Source organism: Xenopus tropicalis, chromosome 6 (genome assembly GCF_000004195.4).
Source record: "Xenopus tropicalis strain Nigerian chromosome 6, UCB_Xtro_10.0, whole genome shotgun sequence".
NCBI lineage: Eukaryota > Metazoa > Chordata > Amphibia > Anura > Pipidae > Xenopus > Xenopus tropicalis.
The window spans coordinates 87,409,331-87,428,803 of NC_030682.2; the positions used below are offsets into that span (position 1 = coordinate 87,409,331).

General features: G+C 38.1%; 1 protein-coding gene across 5 annotated transcripts; it reads left to right on the top strand.

Moving 5' to 3' along the window:
- The first annotated feature begins 1,684 nt into the window (after positions 1–1,684).
- On the top strand, positions 1,685–13,532 carry LOC733928 (novel zinc finger protein). Of its 5 annotated transcripts, none has more exons than XM_012964842.3 (7): positions 1,685–1,790; positions 2,434–3,592; positions 4,641–4,737; positions 5,204–5,452; positions 7,217–7,350; positions 9,432–9,555; positions 12,161–13,531. In XM_012964842.3, the coding sequence occupies exons 2-7, from the start codon at positions 2,452–2,454 to the stop codon at positions 12,333–12,335; spliced, it is 1,920 nt and encodes a 639-aa protein (XP_012820296.1). In that variant the 5' UTR covers positions 1,685–1,790; positions 2,434–2,451; the 3' UTR covers positions 12,336–13,531.
- The last annotated feature ends 5,941 nt before the right edge of the window (positions 13,533–19,473 follow it).

Genomic DNA, 19,473 nt, shown 5'->3' on the forward strand with positions numbered 1-19,473 from the left:
GGGACGGGGGAATCTGACTCATACCCCAGCAATTGTAAGGCACCACCGGCCCCACTGGGCCCCTTACCCTGTGACCCTGGACAGAGTCACTTAACCTCATAATGTCCCAGCAATGATGGTGTCTAGAAATGGCAAAACATTGCTGTCCTTTTAATTACTGGCTACATTTACATTTCCCCACAAATCCTCTTTTTTTTTTTGCAAGGGCAGCTCATGATTTATGATGCCGGCTATTAAATTGTCCCTGTCACAGTGTCTATGGCAGCTGGAAGCAACTGTCACAGGAAAAATCCCTTTCTTATCACTGGCAATAAGAAGCCAATTGATAGGTGAGCTGAGCTACAGCGCAGGGACAATGGCATTCCCAGTCCCCAGAGGCACAAACAGACCCCCCAGCCCAATAAATAGTGACTGTCTGTGGCACCTTACAGCCCCCCTGGCATTCCCAGTACCCAGAGGCACAAACAGCCAGGGTGGGTGCCAAGGATGCCGGATGTGGATGCGATGCGGAGGAGAGCGCAGGACACACCCCCCGTTATTTTTTTTTTATTAAAGATTTGTCAGCGAGCCAGATGCAGCCATCAAAAGAGCCACATTTGGCTCCCGAGCCATAGGTTCCCTACCCCTGACTTAGACCTTATATGGCTGCTATGCCCAGTAATAACCCCTCCTGGGACCAGGTGAAATAGATATGTAATAGTGAGCCAGGTAACTACACCAGGGCCCAATGACTCTACTAAAAGGGAGCTACTGCTGTAACTATCAGTAGAAGCTAAAGTAATAATTCCCCTGCATTGGAAAAAGAGCCCCTTATACAGTTGAAACATGGTATAAAACAATAAATGAAATTGGTATTTTATGGAGGACCTGACAGTTTCACTCCACAATAAATACAAATACTATTACCATTGTGCAGATTTGTGCCCCTGGAAGAACTAAGTGAGAGCCCGAGTCCTCGAATAAATGTCTAATCAGTATGATATGTGGAAATAATTATGCCAAATTGTTCAGCTAATGCTACTAGCGTAGATGTTAAGGTGAAGAAAAAAACTTAAATATTGTTATGAATACCTTGTCAAGCGCTTTAGTGATTATTTTCTTTTAATTGTACTTAATATCAACTTTCATTTTTTTTTTCTTGTCAACACAAGTATTGTTATGCGTCACTGACTCTTCCAGAGAAACAATTACCTATGATTAGGATATCATAGAAGCACTAAGCGTTTTAATATGTTTATTTCCTTATAACGCAGAGATTGTTATTGTAACTTACATAATATTCAATAAATGTTAAATAACTAAAGCAAAAAAATAAATAAAATGGTAACTTCTCTGGGCCCTACTTTGCACATCCAATTTTCCTTTTTGGTCAACGTGAATAAAGTGGCTTGGAGGGCGGTAGGTACTGCTAGCAACCAAGAAAAAATCTTTTTAATTCCCTGGCATAAATCAAAGGCGCAAACATAAATAACTTCTAAAGAAATAGGGAACTAGGGTGGCGGAGGGCATGGCGACAATTTAACACAAAAGTCAAGTCTTTCCTATTTATTTCTTCTTCTCTAACAAAAGTAGAATTTAGGAACACAAAAAAAATAGATTTTGAAAGGGACTGCCACAATTTACAAACAGGTTTACGCTGTATTACGCCGACTTCAACTCAAGGAGGCCACGTGATGCGTCACGGCGCTTACGTGTAGTTATGATGCCAGTCTCGCGTGATGAGACTTGAGGCGCTGGGATTTCTCTAAGACAGGAGGCTGTAAACTGCAATTTACAGCTTTGTAGATGGTGTAAGTAGGAATACGGGGCTGCGGGCTAACAATAGTGACTGCAGTTCTTTAATGACCCTTGAAAGATTATTATGCTTGTTGCGACAGGATTTATACATAAGCAGATATATTAAAATTGCATTAGATTAAGGCCATTTAATTCAAACTAATATGAAATAGGAGAGGCTATTTTGTTTTACTGCAGACAAGTATTCCAGCTTATTGGCTCAGACTGAACTGTTTTTTACAGGTTGGGAATGTATCATGTTTCTCTTATAAGTAATGTGTTCCTTTTTTTCTGTCAAAATCATTTTGAGCTCAATTTATGCTGTTAATGATTCATGTTCTTAAAAGTTATACTGCGTGTCTTCCTGATGTAACTGTTGTGTTACGTCTCATAAAAAAGTTGCCATTGCTGCTTCCCGAGCAATAGTAAGTGCTCCTTAATGTAGATTAAATCAAGGAATAGGCCAAGCCAATGGCAAGTGCTTCATGTAATCTCTGAAGTTACAGCAGATAAGAGCCCACGGGTTACTAGCAGTAGACAATAATAATCAGACATTTTAAATTATATTTTAGTTAAGAAGAGAACTGAAAAAAATATTGATTGCAAGGAGAAAGTGAGGAAATGTAGCAAAGTAAATTTGCAATTTATGTTTTTTAGGTGCCAGCCTGTTAAGAAATGAATGAACTGAAGTCTAAATTCCAGTGTACCCCACCAGCAACCTTACAAATTCCTGCAGAAGTTGCAACCTCCAGGTTCTACACTTCACTCGCTGATGACTTTGATGTACAAATAGCCAACCTGGTGGAAGTGTTTTTGGTTGAAATTTATAGGTGCAAGGTATGCCAGTTTACTAGCAGTCTGAAAAATAAAATGTGTCTTCACGTGTCTGATGTTCACCAGCTAGACCAACTAAACTTCCTGTCTAGAGACTTGGAAATAAACACTGATCAAGAAGAAAATGATTCTTATGGCATTGGAGAGGATATTACTCAAGAAAACAAAGAGAATGAGGAGAACCTGGAAAAAATGCCCTTCTTGTTGCCTGTCTATAGAATGCTGAACACAATGAGCCCAGATTCATGTGATATGAGCATTGGCGATCAGTGTGACAATGCAAACTTGACCAATACAAGTGAAGTGAATTCACTCTTTGGAGAGGAGCCCTCTCCTTTCCAGCTAGACGAGTCTGCTACTGTGGGATCAGTTCCTCCTTCCGATACTACAAACTCTCCAACATCCAGAAAAAGTAAAGACGAGGAAGATGCTCAGTGTGAGCATCTCTTGTCACTTGGCCTTTGCAGAATCTCCAATATCAAGACACATTCTTCATCATCTGGAACAGAGGCCTCAAAAATCAGACTGAAAAGGAGACACAGTAAAGTTACAAAAGATGAAGATTTTGCCCAAATAGGAAGGAGTATGGAAAAAGGCATTAATGACAAAAAAGGGTATTTGTGTGGAATTTGTCTGCTACAGCTAAAATCAAAAGACTGTTACAGAGTGCATATGCAGTGTCACAGAAAGGAAGGAGGTTTTAACTGTTTGCATTGTAACTGCTATATATTGGAATGGAGTGCAATGGAAAAGCACTTAAACACTCACAAGAGTATAAAAATGAGTTATAATTGCCAGGTGTGCAAGAAACATTTTTTGAAACGCAGAACCTGGAAAGCACATATGAGAATCCATAACACAAAAAAGGATGCCTTCTTCTGCACAAAATGCCCTTCCTCTTTTGAAACAGAACATATCAGAAATTTGCACCTGAGTTGCCATCATGAAGATGGGTTTAAATGTTGGCAATGTGGATTTGTTGGTAGGTTTTCGGTTTTCTAATCTGTTTATTGAGTTCCTTATAAGACAGCTAACAGGGAGATAAAACAATATATGCATAAACCTACAGTTCATAAAAACACCTATTTTAAAAAAGCCTATTGTGTGCTTTATGGCACAACCTCTTTCACTGTTCTGTTGAGGCCAGTTAAACAATAAATACATAGTTTATATAATTTATCATTTTCCAACAATTGAAGGCACAGTCCATGTTTGAAAATAACAACAATGAATTGAACTTGAAAAAAACCTCCCAAGTTTTTTAAAACTGACCAATAGCACAGAAACATTAGAATTTCTTAAAAATACAGGAATATTGTTGTTTGATATAATACTGATATGACATTACATACATTATATGTGGTTTTATATTTCCTAGGAGGGTTAAAAAAAACATGTAGGGAAATGCAACATTTTATTTTATAAATACAACAGAAAATATTTGCATTTTAGCGAAATCTTTAATTAGAGATAATTTTAGTGTTGAAGAAGAGGAGACCAGTATTTGGTAGTGTGATGGCAGGGAGTGGTTATTGCTGTATTATAGTGCACATGTACACAATGTGAAGAAGCACAAGTAAAAAGGATTTCTCTTAGGCCTTATAAGAATTTTGTGCAATCTTCAAAAGTGTGGCTGGAATTACAGCTTTAACTGCGTTTAAGCTGTGTTTAATCCGTATCTTAAAAAAAATGTAGAATTCGGAAATGATTATATTTAGGTAATTAATCCAGCATTTGTGAAAATAATTATAGTCCTCTTTAAATCCACATTTTTATCTTTGTTTCACCAGGATAGTATATATATCTTTACATGCTTCCAGAAATAATTCTGCTAGATCACTGAAAATAATGTGTCTGCTTTGGTGTGCTGCTGTTGATTTTTCTGTAGCCTATGGGTTTCCCTAGATCGTAAAGCTCTTATTTGAAAAGATATATAGTTTAACAGCCTGCAAAATTTAATCTAGGTATGATAAAGATGGTAGCCATTTGTACTCTCCTACATTTGTTGACTTTATTCTTTTACTGTGCAGATCATGAATGGAGCAACATCTATAAACATCTGTGCGTTCATGACAGCAGTCTTCAGCCCTATTTATGTAGTACGTGCAACCAAAGATTTTACAGAGAGTAGGTATCTACATTTAATGCATTTGCCTTCCCCAAAACATTTACTAGTGGGGAAGGATCATTATAAAACTGGGCAAACATGCAACAGTCATTTAAAAAAGTTGGCTGTCATCCCCATCTCCAGGTTTATGGGGTCATTGGGCATCTTCATAGTCCCACATTTCCATGTATTGATCAGGCTGATCAGCACTTGATTTTGTGCCCAAACATTATCAGGATTGAAGCCTGAAAATGTATGCATGTGGGTCCAGTTTAAAAAAAAGGCGGAGTGTAAGTTTATTAATGCTAAATTCATGGGCTGCTATTTTATCCTTTCCTAGAGTTAAACATCTTAGAATCACAGATTTTTTTACATAAAGTACTGTAACTGTAACCTAAACATCTTTATATTTGTTCATATTGATTATGTTCATGCTTGATGGCAGGTCATGCAAAATACTAAATAAAGTAATTTCCATACATACAGGGCACAGCTAAAAGCACACTTGGCCAAACATAAAAAACGTGGGTCTGTCTCATGCCCACTTTGTGAGCAAACATTTACGAGCAACTATCAAATGAACAGACATCAAAAACATGTCCATCACAAACAGAAGACCAGAGAAAGTGTTAAGAAAAAGAAAACAGAAGATCACATAGTTGCTGTTGAGGCCAGTGTTTCTGCCAAGCCACTGAAAATTCCAGTCAGAGAATTCACCTGTAATATTTGCAGCAGGTATTTGTTTTACCATTTAAAACAAAACATTTAAGCATCTAACCTTTAAAATATATATATTTTTCTAAATTAAGGACGTGCAAGCTGCAACCCACCAGCTATTATTGCAGTGCTTCTCCTAGCACTAGATATCAGGGGATTCACAGAAATGTTCAACAGTTGCTGGAGAACAGAGACACTTCAAGGCCCTTGTGGTCAATGGGGCAAAGATGTAGCAACAAATTTGTGGTATTGTTGAACCTGTTACCCTGCTTAACACACAAATCTTAGTAATTGCCATTGCTGGACAGGTCAACGAGGCCAAGATCCAGTAACAAATTTGTGGCATTATTAAACCTGTTACCCTGTTTAACACACAAATCTTAGTAATTGCCATTGCTGGACAGGTCAATGAGGCCAAGATCCAGCAACAAATTTGTGGCATTGTTGAACCTGTTACCCTGCTTAACACACAAATCTTAGTAATTGCCATTGCTAGACGGGCTTGAATACATATTCCTATCTATTTCTCCCTCTCTTATAAAAGGCATTGCTACAAATTATTAGTGTAACCTCCTGCTTTATTTCTTAAAGGAGAAGGAAAGGCTAATAAAAGCTGCAGGCATACCTTCAGTTGTCTCAATAGTGCCCTTAAGTCTCCCCATATTTCACCTGTTCAGAAGATCAGAAGCCAAATAGGAAGAAAAAAAAAGAAAGTTACCATAATGCCTCAATCCTGCACAGACATGCAGACCGAGTGAACATGCTCAGTTAGTTAGACTATGGGGCACATTTACTAATCCACAAACAAAATCGTATTGTCGCGCCGAGTACGAAAGTTTCGGATTCATTCAAGCTTCGGTATCCTGACTTTCCTTGGGCCAGGTTGGAGCTACACAGTGCCATTGATTCCTATGGAAGGCTTCCAAAATCATGCAATGAAGGATCAAAGTCGGAAAAGTTTTCCTGAATTTTACGACCGTTCAGATACGAAAATTTTGTGACTTTCGGATCGGCAATACGATATTATCGTGACTAATACGATTTTTTCGTAAGCATATTCGTGATATTTGTGATCTTAAGAAATTATCGCATCCAATCCGAATTTATCCCATTCGGGATTCGAACTAGTGTTTTCATGAATGTGCCCCTATGAGTCAGCTTCTAGCTGATTGGCTCAGATCCACATTCCTAAGGGGGGGAGTGAGTTCTTGAGAGAGGAGGGAGCAGGAGAGAGCAGAGAGCTGCATGTCTCTGGCACATGAATTACAGACACAAGAAATATTTTTTCAGAGAAGTCAGTGCAGCATTTCTGTAAGTGCTTATGGCTGTATTTACATAGACCTTTCTGATAAAGCTTATTTAGTTTTTACCTTTCTTTCTCCTTTAATCTTTTTAGTGATCTAAGGATCTACAGGCCAGGAAGAATTACTAAATTTTAAGGCCCAGAAAACTGTATTAAAGGGGCATTATAACTCTTTGCTGGAGATGCGAGGAATAGAGATTTTACTTTTTACTTTTTTTGATTTCTTGAGCCCAGTAGGGCAAAAATGGAAATTTAAACTACTCCATGTTCGCCTTTGCAAGGTAGCCTATTGGCAGCTTATTGCCTTGGTTTGGTGACACAGATTGTCAAAAACGATAATTATTGCTGACACCGACAAAATGCTTCCTGGCATTATTAGTTTTTTTTTTCCTAACAGGACATATGGAGCATATGTGCTTCAGAAGACGAATGTGTACATGTTTCTATATAGTATTTCAACTGCTGCTTGTCTTTTATAGGAAGTGTTCTTCTAAGCTGGCATTACAGAGGCACATGGGAGTGCATGCTGGAGACAAACCATTTCAGTGCCAACAATGCGAGTATAAAACTAGACTAAAGGCTTCATTAATACAGCATATGAGGGTTCATACTGGTGAGTTTATAAAGCCAAACTCAGAAATATCAACAAATACGTTGTATGGTGATATCTAATTACAGTAACAGATGCTGGAACAAATGTTGCTTTAGTATTTGATAAGGTACATTTTCTTCTTGCTTTCTGCTTCTCTGAGCCATTCCTCTGCCAAGTATTTTGTTTGTATGCAGTAGTTTTCTTTTAACAAAACATAGAGATGAGCGTAACATATTCTATTTCCACCAATTTTCTACTTCAAAACATCCTTAAACAATTTTTTTTTCGCTTTTCTTTTAGGAAGATTTTACTTTCATACCTACACAGGTCTGGGACCTGTTATCAAGAATGCTCAGGGCTTGGGGTTTTCCTGATAAGGAGTCTTTCCATAATTTGGATCACCATACCTTTATTGTAGTAAAAAAATAATTTAAACATGAAATAATACTTAGTAGGATTGTTTTTCCACCAATATAGATTCATGCAGCTTAGTTTCAATCAAGTACAAGCTACTGTTATTATTAGAGAGGGAAAAAGAGATCATTTTTAAAAATGCGAATTATTTGCTTAAAATTGAGATGACCTTCCTGAGCTTTTTGGATAACATGTTTCGGGATAACAGATCCCATACCTATACTCAAATTGTAAATTAGGCAGGCCCTCTTTGCCTTTTCCATCCCCAACAGCTGTTTTGTCTGCTGTCCCTTTTGTTACCCGCATGAGATTTTATTAACTATTAAGGTGGCCATACACGCACCGACAATATCGTACGAAACCTCGCTTCGTACGATATTTGGTGCGTATATGGTATGTCGGCGAGTCGGCCTATATCGCAGGAAGCTGCTGATATCGGCCGACTCGCCGATCGGACCAGTTTGAAAATTTTGATTGGGTGCCATAGAAGGCGCCTGACCAAAATTCTCCCTTCAGCGCTGAATCGGCAGAAGGAGGTAGAAATCCTATTGTTTCTACCTCCTTACCTGCCGATTCAGCCCTGAATGGTGTGTGGTGGATCTGACGATGTTTCGTGCGATGAAACATTGAAACATGGTTGCATGAAACATTGTCAGATCGCCACGTGTATGGCCAGCTTTATTCTACAGCTTTCTTCTTACTTATTGCTTTAGGTGTTCAGACATTTTGGGTTCAGTCCCTCCCGCTTTGCATTCAAATGTTTTTTACTTATTGCATGGTTACCAATACATGAAATCATGGTCAGTTTAACAGGTTAACAGTTAACTTTTTAACGTTTTGGGTCTATCAAAAGCAGTAAATAAGCCCTCGCCCACTAGTTTTGTTCTAATTAACTATAGGATTAGGCATCCCTGTGAAACAGCTCCACAGTCTGATGAAAATAAAAATGCATTCCTACATACCAGTCCCCAGAACTGGATGAGATTTGTTCAGTTTATCTTAAATGAGTGGTACATTGCAAACTAAGCTGGACAGTGTTTATGTGCTTATGTGTTAATTTCTAGTTCAAATGACCAGTTTAGAAGCATAGAGTTCCCCTTGTGTCCCTGTACTCTGCCCATGTTCATTTCAACAAAGCAGGTTGCAAGTAATGTGTATAAGCACATGTAATCATTTTTAAATAAGCCCTTTAAATTCATTATTAAATGAACAGACTTTTTTCTGATTTTTCATAATTAAAACAATTGACACAAAGTATGTTTAGGCACAAACCCTATTCATTGAATTCATGTGGAACAAGGGGATATATTGCCCCTTTAAAGATGGACTTTAGGAAAATGTTTGGATCACATAAGGGACCTATGGAGAGTAATCAATCACAGACCTCTTCCAAGGCCCGATGACGTTCTTGGCAAATGGGATTTTCTGGTGATCACATTGAATTTATGAACCATAGTTTGCTTCTGAACCCGATGGTGGGTAAAGCATCACTACATGGAGTAAAACTGTGGGGGGGGGGCATAATTAATGTTTTTCATACTAATAGTAATGTTCAGTATGTAATAAAAAGTTTCTATATATTATAAGTTAAGTATTTATGCCATCCCAATGCCCTTGCTGATTAAAACTGCAGTCATAAGGGTTTGACACCTATAATTTTCTTTGTCTTCTTTGTAATATTTATCCAGGGGAGAAGCCATTTAAATGTAAGTTATGCTCATATGCCTCAATAGATGCCAGTTCTTTGCGCCGACATATCAGAACCCACACCAGTGAGAAGCCTTATAAATGTCAGCAGTGTTCATATAGCTGGTAAGTCCACACTCAGACCACTCTCTAATCTTGGGTGCTCAGGCAATTGTTAATTTTACAAGAAGAAAGAGGACCAGCACTCCATATTCCATATTGAATAATGATTATATTTTTATTTCACCGCATGCTGCAAATTCCAACATTTTGGTCCTTTACCAAGGATCTATATATCAAGGAGATATATAATATATATATAGTGAATAAAAAAAATAGAAAGGTTTATTACTTGACGTTTCGTTCTCACACAGAAACCTTCATCTGGAGTGGTTTCTGTGTGAGACCGAAATGTTGAGTAATAAACGTTTCTCTTTGCATTTACATTTTGTTCACAATTCTTTAAATCCTTGGAGTGCTGTCCTAGTTCCAAAAAACATATATACAGTGGCTTGCAAAAGTATTCGGCCCCCTTGAACTTTTACACATTTTGTCACATTACAGCCACAAACATGAATCAATTTTATTGGAATTCCACGTGACCAATACAAAGTGATGTACACGTGAGAAGTGAAACGAAAATCATACATGATTCCAAACATTTTTTACAAATAAATAACTGCAAAGTGAGGTGTGCGTAATTATTCAGCCCCCTGAGTCAATACTTTGTAGAACCACCTTTTGCTGCAATTCCAGCTGCCAGGCTTTTAGGGTATGTCTCTACCAGCTTTGCACTCTGCATTTCAGAGACTGAAATCCTTGCCCATTTCTTTGCAAAACAGCTCCAGCTCAGTCAGATTAGATGGACAGCGTTTGTGAACAGCAGTTTTCAGATCTTGCCACAGATTCTCGATTGGATTTAGATCTGGACTTTGACTGGGCCATTCTAACACATGGATATGTTTTGTTTTAAACCATTCCATTGTTGCCCTGGCTTTATGTTTAGGGTCGTTGTCCTGCTGGAAGGTGAACCTCCGCCCCAGTCTCAAGTCTTTTGCAGACTCCAAGAGGTTTTCTTCCAAGATTGCCCTGTATTTGGCTCCATCCATCTTCCCATCAGCTCTGACCAGCTTCCCTGTCCCTGCTGAAGAGAAGCGCTCCCCAGAGCATGATGCTGCCACCACCATATTTGACAGTGGGGATGGTGTGTTCAGAGTGATGTGCCGTGTTAGTTTTCCGCCACACATAGCGTTTTGCATTTTGGCCAAAAAGTTCCATTTTGGTCTCCTCTGACCAGAGCACCTTCTTCCACATGTTTGCTGTGTCCCCCACATGGCTTGTGGCAAACTGCAAACAGGACTTCTTATGGTTTTCTGTTAACAATGGCTTTCTTCTTGCCACTCTTCCATAAAGGCCAACTTTGTGCAGTGCACGACTAATAGTTGTCCTATGGACAGATTCCCCCACCTGAGCTGTAGATCTCTGCAGCTCGTCCAGAGTCATCATGGGCCTCTTGGCTGCATTTCTGATCAGCGCTCTCCTTGTTCGGCCTGTGAGTTTAGGTGGATGGCCTTGTCTTGGTAGGTTTACAGTTGTGCCATACTCCTTCCATTTCTGAATGATCGCTTGAACAGTGCTCCGTGGGATGTTCAAGGCTTTGGAAATCTTTTTGTAGCCTAAGTCTGGTTTAAATTTCTCAATAACTGTATCTCTGACCTGTCTGGTGTGTTCTTTGAACTTCATGGTGTTGTTGCTCCCAATATTCTCTTAGACAACCCCTGAGGCCGTCACAGAGCAGCTGTATTTGTACTGACATTAGATTACACACAGGTGCACTCTATTTAGTCATTAGCACTCATCAGGCAATGTCTATGGGCAACTGACTGCACTCAGACCAAAGGGGGCTGAATAATTACACACACCCCACTTTGCAGTTATTTATTTGTAAAAAATGTTTGGAATCATGTATGATTTTCGTTCCACTTCTCATGTGTACACCACTTTGTATTGGTCTTTCACGTGGAATTCCAATAAAATTGATTCATGTTTGTGGCTGTAATGTGACAAAATGTGGAAAAGTTCAAGGGGGCCGAATACTTTCGCAAGCCACTGTATATATACATATATATATTTATTAGAAGTCACCTTGGAGTTCCATGACCTGTATAAATAAATATATATGGCCATGGAACTCCTTAGTGACATATTCATATATACAACATGAGGTAAAATATTCACTATATATATTATATTAAGTCAAGCTGTGTGTCCGCACTCCTAACCAACGCAATAAGCGGGTGCTGAAGTCAAAAACATGTAAATACCTATAAGGAGGACCAGCACACCAATCCACGTCAATTCTTAATTTTATTCACTGTGCATTCCAACATTTCGGTCCCTCTTGGGGACTGTTGGAACGCACAGTGAATAAAAAGAGGATTTGATGTGAATTGGTGTCCAGGTTGCAGAAAAAATAAATCATACTATGAGGGTCACCTTTTACCTTTCTCAAATGCAGTGTGCAAACTGCAATTTAGGAACAAATTGTCAATTTTTTACTGACAGCATTTTTCATGTGACAAAAATCAATAAGCACCATTTATAGGGATATTATTTACAGGATATTTATGGCTCTTGTGCATATATTATAGTATATAATGTACCAAAGCTAAATATAGAATGTGCATGAGAATAGTTTTGAATAGTTAACCTTATATATTTTTCTTTACAGTATACAGAAGAAAAGTCTTGATCTGCATGTTCGGCGTCACCACACAGGGGAGATGTTTGAGTGCAGCTTTTGCCACTATTCATCCCCTGACAAACAGTTACTGCAGAAGCATACAAAGAAGCATCATGTCACAGAGCACTCCAAAAGCATCATCAGTAGACTTGCCACCAGCTGACCATGCCTATTTTGGTGCACTTTAAAGAATCTAATTTTTAAAAAGCAAATGAGAAACACACATCCATGCCACAAAATCTTGATACATATTAATTTAAAAACAAAATGATGTCCATAGAAGCATGGACATAGGATGGACTATGCATGTGTTCATTTTCAAACAAGGAAGTTCGCTTTAATTATTTCTAGATGAAAGTAATTAGATAATTTTGCAGTTTTTCTGGTTATTGAATTTGTTTTACCTTTTGTCAAAACCTTAAATGCTGATTGGTTGCTATAGCCATTTGCATTAGCAACCAGAAAGCAGAATGATTGTCAATCTACATTTTATGATTATTATTTTTTATTTGTTTTATAATGACCCTTTCAAATTGCTCTACCAGTCTGTTTTAAAGATTTCTGCCTGGTTGCTATGTTACATTAGGTTGCATTACAATAGGTTGATATATATTTATTCATATAGCTTTTACTGTGATAGATTTAGCCTAATGGCTGAAATATGTTTTTAGCAAACTTCATTTCTCTTTGGCGGCAATGTAAGTCAGGCTGTAACCTGCTTTTCCTGACGCAAGCAGACAGCAGCCCATTATGCAGCATTGGTTAAAAGAATTGCAGATGGAAGGTCAAGCAAAAAAAACAAAACATTTTTTTTAATTAAAATAGTTATTCCGTAGATTCTAGGTATTGGAAGAAAGGTGTCAGTATCCCAGCAATATACAATTATTTTCAGCAGCAATGTTGGAAAAAAGTAAAAATATCTTATTGATGCCAGGCATGCTTTAATATAATTTAAATAATTTAAGGATCTTTTTAATCCATATGTTCATACTGGAAGATTAAACACTGAAAATCATTTGGTTGGTTGTTAGTGCACAGACGAGTCATTCATTTTATAAGGCAAGCAGGATAAAAAAGACACACATTCACAATTCCCTTTGTAACATTAAAGGTTAGGTTTAGAAAATAGAAATTCCTGTGTATGTGTTTAATGCCCCAAGTATAAAAGCACATGTAAAAAAATAACTTTGAAAGTTACCATCCAGTGTGTTTAATTACCCATCCCCAACCCTACTGTATATATTTACTTTCTGTTCTTTGAACAGAACACAGTGTGGAACAATGTCATAGGCCTGTTTCCAGACAGGCTTCCTTTATTGCTGCTTATTAGTGTGAAAACTGAATGAAAAGTTTCAAGCAGATTCTAGTGTTATTTTCTTAAAGGTACATTGTGACTGTGTGCATTTATTCTGCATATACAGAGGATGGAAGCAGTTTATGTAAGTGAGTATACTCATACTGAATAATGGACAGGGCACTCATTATTATATTATGAAAGCTCTATTAAAGTGATCCTATGTTGGGGGAAGCCTAAGTAAAGGGACTCCTGTGTGGAGAGCTCCAGATCAACACGTGGTGCCAGCTTGAAGTTGGCCTCAGTAAATCAATAAGTGCCTGAGAGGTCCTGTCTCCTTGAGGACACCATAGCAACAGAAGGAATGAGCCATCTTCTATTTTTTGTAAGGTCCTGCCTTCTAGTGGTGGCTGCTTTACTCCATGGTTTCTGAGTCCCACAAACTTGAATAGAAAGTGATGGAACTGCAAAGCAAGAGTTCTAAAAGTGTTAACTTCCTCTATGCTTCTGAAAGTTTCAATCGGTATTTAAACATATAGGTTGTTTTTGTCTTGGAAACAAGAGAACAACGCACTGAGCTTTGGTGAAACTTTTAGAGCTCAGTCCATTTACTGTAATTGTTATTTTTGGTGACAAAGTAGGGGGAAAAGTAACCTAAAGCAGAGGGAAATCTAATGTGAAAAAATAAATGTTATTACCAAACCTTGACTACATAGCCAATTACATAAAAGGAGAACTAAAACATATATAGACAGGAATTCTTTATTTTATATAATGAACTTACTGCACCAGTATAAAGGTTCAGCATCTCTTTAGCAGCTAAGCTAAGCTTAGGGGTTGTCACAAATCATCAAGCAGAAAATTAGGTTTGTCTGTCATAGAAGTTTATGCAAGCCTTGTATTGTGACATTTATATTTTATGTATACAGTATATATGAGTCAGTCCCTAAGCTCAAGTAACTGACAGGACATAGCATGTGTCATGAAATAGCAGAAAAGAAAATGGTTGTATTTTATCCCATTTACATTTCTTAGCATTGTAAAACCATACTGCATTCTGTAACATGCTAAAAGTAACCTGTATGAAACCCAGGTGTAAGAGCCTTTAAAATGAGGGAATAATCACCTTTTCTTACGCATTTTGTAGCCAGGACTTATTAATTGTTCTAATTATGCATCTCAAAAGACCCAAATGGTGTTATAGCACAGCCATGGCAATTGTTTGCACAAATGGGACTCTATAGAGACTGACATTACTGTATATCAGCTGGATAATGGGTTTCCAAATAATAGATCCCATTCATGTATATAAAGTTTTTTTTTATTGCATTAAGAATAAGTAAACCTTTTTTTCTATCAGTAAAATTACTCTAAACAGCCACCAGAATTACCTACATTTGTCCCAGCATTGAGAGTGACCTGGATCCTTAGTTAGAAGTTGAATTCTCCTGCTTGTTTCCTTTGCTTCCTTGTGCAGAGTGAAACCACACCCCCACTTCCTGTTCAGTTCCCTCATTAAAAAAAAACAAAAAAACCTGCTCATGCACAGACTGGCTCCAGGCATGCGCAGAGGGCTCTCCACTTCGACTACAGTAGTCGAAGTCATGAGAGAACTGAACAGGAATTGGGGCGGGGCTTCACTCTGCACAAGGAAGCAAGGGAAACAATCAACTTCTAACTGAAGAACCAGGTCAGACAGAATACTGGGACAAAGGTAGGTAATTCTGGAGGCTGTTTAGGGTAATATATATATAAAAGGTTTACTTTGTTTTCACTTTGAAATGAACCTTTTCAGACATATGTTTTTGACGTATGTCTTTTTTCAACCTAATTTACTATGTTACTGTGACTGGGATTATGATTGAAACAAGCTTATGTCAGAGAGTCAGCTTCATTGCCAAATAATTAGGTTAGAAATAGTTGGGACCCTTAATTAACATTTCGGTGGCAGGAATTAAACTGGATGGGGACTATATCTAAGAATGTATTTTAGTGCAGTGACACACTGGTGTTTTAAAGGGGTTGTCCAACTTTGTTCAGCTGTTCTTCAGCTTGGCATTTCAGCAGCTATTTGGTTTCTAGAGTTACCCTAGCAACCAGTCAGTGGTTTGAATTTATGCCAATTAAATGCAACAGGAATTGGCAGGCTATGTTCCATTGCTACCTGGTTGCTAGGATCACTAACAGAATAAAATGTGCAGCAGCAGCAGTCCTGAATAAAAAGATAATAAAGGCACAGTCTTGTTTTTTTATTTATGGCAATGGCATATAAACAAACACCTCACTGAAACTAATTTAACCTTCCACAATAGCACCTACTAAAAGCACCAACTATAACATTCAATACAAACATATTTAAAGGGGTTGTTCACCTTCCAAACACTTTTTAAGTCTGTGCATGAGTACTCTGCTTTAAATTAGCCCAGATAATGGCATTTCACTACCAGGTAACCAGGCAATCCTCAGGGTTCTTAAAGTTTCCAGTCCAGGCACTCACAAGTAGTGGTCAGCAAATTTTTGCGCCAGGCATGGATTTGCAAGGAAATTCTGCATTTCACCATTGGCGAATTAGTTCGCGAAACTTAAGTGAAATTTCACCAAAAAAAATTAGGTTTGCGTCAAAAAAAAGGCGCGAGCATCAAAAAAGATCCGTGGCACCTGTGTTTCGTAAATTTTTCCGTATTTTCACACATTTTCCAGTGAATCAAAAATGATTTGCTCATCACTACTCAAAAGAGCTTCAGTGGCAAAATACACAGTGTGTTTCAGGTTACACTAAACCCTTCATTTTTACTTTTTATACTTGAAATATATTTTTAAAAATTTAAAAAAACTCATTTCCACGAATGTGGCATTTGCTAGAAAGTTGGAACTAAAAAAGACGCTATTCCTATATGACCTTCGCAAGTTTAAAGGTGGCCATACACGTGGCGATCTGACGATGTTTCGTACAACCATCGGTCGCACGAAACATCGTAAGATCCGCCACACACCATTCAGGGCTGAATCGGCAGGTAAGGAGGTAGAAACAATAGGATTTCTACCTCCTTCTGCCGATTCAGCTCTGAAGGGAGAATTTTGGTCAGACGCCTTCTATGGCGCCCGATCAAAATTTTCAAACTGGTCCGATCGGCGAGTCGTCCGATATCAGCAGCTTCCTGTGATATCGGTCGACTCGCCGACATGCCATACACGCACCGATTATCGTACGAAACGAGGTTTCGTACGATAATATCGGTGCGTGTATGGCCACCTTTAGCTGGCTAATTGTCAGATTTTTAGCCATTTGGATGCGTAGTAAATCTCAGAAAAGTTGTGGCTTTTTTTCCCTGTGGCTTTTAGCACTAAAAAATCTGAATAGGAAAAAAAATTCTGAGTACAGGTATTAGTAAATGGCCCTTGTAATGCATGATTCCTCTTCTTGGGGCCTGAACAGCTTCTATCAAATTTTTAGTATGATGTTCTTAGCAGCTTCCTAGTTTGTCTTAATTTTTTATTTTCTATATTTTTTATTTATTTGCCTTCTACTTCTTTTAGTTTTTAGTTCACCATTCTGTATGGTTGCTGGGGTTCACTGACCCCAGCAGCTACAAACCTATTGCTCTGTGAGCCTACAGTATTAGTTTTTAATACTTATTTTATTTAGGCCATCTTCCATTCAACCTGCAGTCAACTGTGATTGAAACCATTGGTTGCTAGTGTAACTTCCCCAGTACCCAAATGGGTGCTAAAATTCCAAACCAGAGGAAAAGCTAAATCATTTTTAAAAGACACAAAAAAGATAGAGACTTGTAATTTTGCTATCTATATTGTAAATTAATAATCATTATTATTTTATTTTTAAGCAAAATACCCTATTAATAAACAAGGTCAGATTTGTTAAAGCAAAGGTGTATATTTTTTGTTAATGTGGCACCATCTCAGAATTTCACAATATGGGCACAGCTCTCTGTCCTCCTACTAGATCACAAGCAATGCAGTCAGCAGTCTGTGCTGGCAGTTGTATTAGTTGCTTCCCTGTTTGTCTTCTTTCTAAATTTTTTTTTACAGAGGAAAGTTTCCTTGTAGATTAAAACCCCATTTAGGTTAAAGGAACAGTAACACCAAAAAATGAAAGTGTTTTAAAGTAATTAAAATATAATGTGCTGCTGCCCTGCACTGGTAAAAGTTGTGTGTTTGCTACGGTAATACTACTATAGTTTATATAAATAAGCTGCTGTGTAGCCATGGGGGCTGCCATTAAAGTTGGAAAAAGGGAGAAAAGGCACAGGTTACATAGCAGATAACAGATGACCTCTCTAGAATACAATAATGTTTATCTGTTATCTCCTATGTGCCTGTGCCTTTTCTCCTTTGAATGGCTGCCCCTGTGGCTAAACAGCAGCTTTGTTTATATAAATTTCTGAGGCAAACACACCAGTTTTACTAGTGCAGGGCAGCAGTATATTTTATTCTTATTACTTTTATACACTTTCATTTTTTGGTGTTACTGTTCCTTTAAATTGATGGTCCCAGTTGATCAGGGTCAGGCTGTTTTGACATTTAGGACAGGGTACTCTACCACACTCCACAAACATACAGGTTATTGCCTCCTGCTTGCTCTTTTGCTGCAGGCAGTGGTAGTGGGGGGAGCAGTGGGGGGGTGGGGCAGGGACCTGAAGGCGCTTCCTGGGTCCTCCTCCAAAGATGTCTTTGCAGGGGGGCCAAGTGAACTTTTCTAGGAAAACCTGACGTTTGAATCATTTACATTAGAGATTTTTAAATCTTTTTTAGGTATTTTTTTATAAATAATCATTATAATGTAATCTTCTTAAAAAAAACACCATTCACATTAAAGTTTAAATTTAAGATTTATATTAAAGGGTCAGTTTATAATAATATAAGGGTTTCTAAAGCAAAGCGCAGAGTAAAATAAAAGGTAAATAGGCTATGGTATAGAAAATAAGCATACGTTTAAACAATCCCTAGTGACTAAAATCATTGAACTTAGTACCTGGGCCAGCTTGCCTTTAGTGCAGAGTGTTAATCTGCCATTGGTTTTCCCACCAATAGTTAATCCTTGCATGGATTTTCACTGGGTGCAAACCCCCAAATTAGAGACAAAATTAGAGCACAGTCATGCACATTGCCCAAACTCCAACCACTTTCCCTACAGCCCTGCCTTTTTCTGGGTCAATGATGCAGGCTCTGCCCCTCAAAATATGAAACCATTTGGAGGTATGTGCATACAGTATGTAATATAGTAAGCTTCAAGAAAGCTCTATACCAGAGCTGGGCCCAAGGCAAGTGCCCAAACTACCTACAGGCACGTGCCTCTTCTGTCTACCCCTAGTTCCAGCCCTGCTCTATACTGGCATGAGCCTTCTCAGGACATTGCAAAGGATGCCTGGGTATGCACTGATACACAACACTTTAAACAAAAAAAATTTCAAAGCCTAAATTGGAGCAATTTGGGCAACAGCAACATTTCAGACCCTTCAGGTCTCAAGCTCCTGAGAAAACTTGATAGAGCAACATCACAGTGCCATGTAGTGGTAGTTCACATTATCAAAAATATCTCAAGGATAAACAATGTTACAATTATCTGTCAATCATAATGTAATGCCCCCTTCATTCACCAAAAAAGTACACCATTATGTCCACAATTTCCACACTGTGTACATATCCTGCAAAAAAATAAATAGGAAAAAAAAAACTATTAAAATCCAGTTAAAATTGAAATGGTATACTTTGTAATATGAGCGTTTTGATGTGAACTACCCATAGATGGCAATGTGCTGTTACACTATAATATAAAGGTTTGGGCACTAATTGATTAAGTAGCTTAAGAAAATGTTGCAGGTTGCTCCAATAAAAGCTTTTAAAGAAAATTTCATTAATGGAAAAGTATCAGTGGACAATAGCCACAGCAGCAAATGTACCGTACCACAAGATTCAAGTGTTGACAGTGAACAAAGGGATACCTGGGATTAGGCACCTGGAAAGAAAGGACCTACAGTAGGTCTGG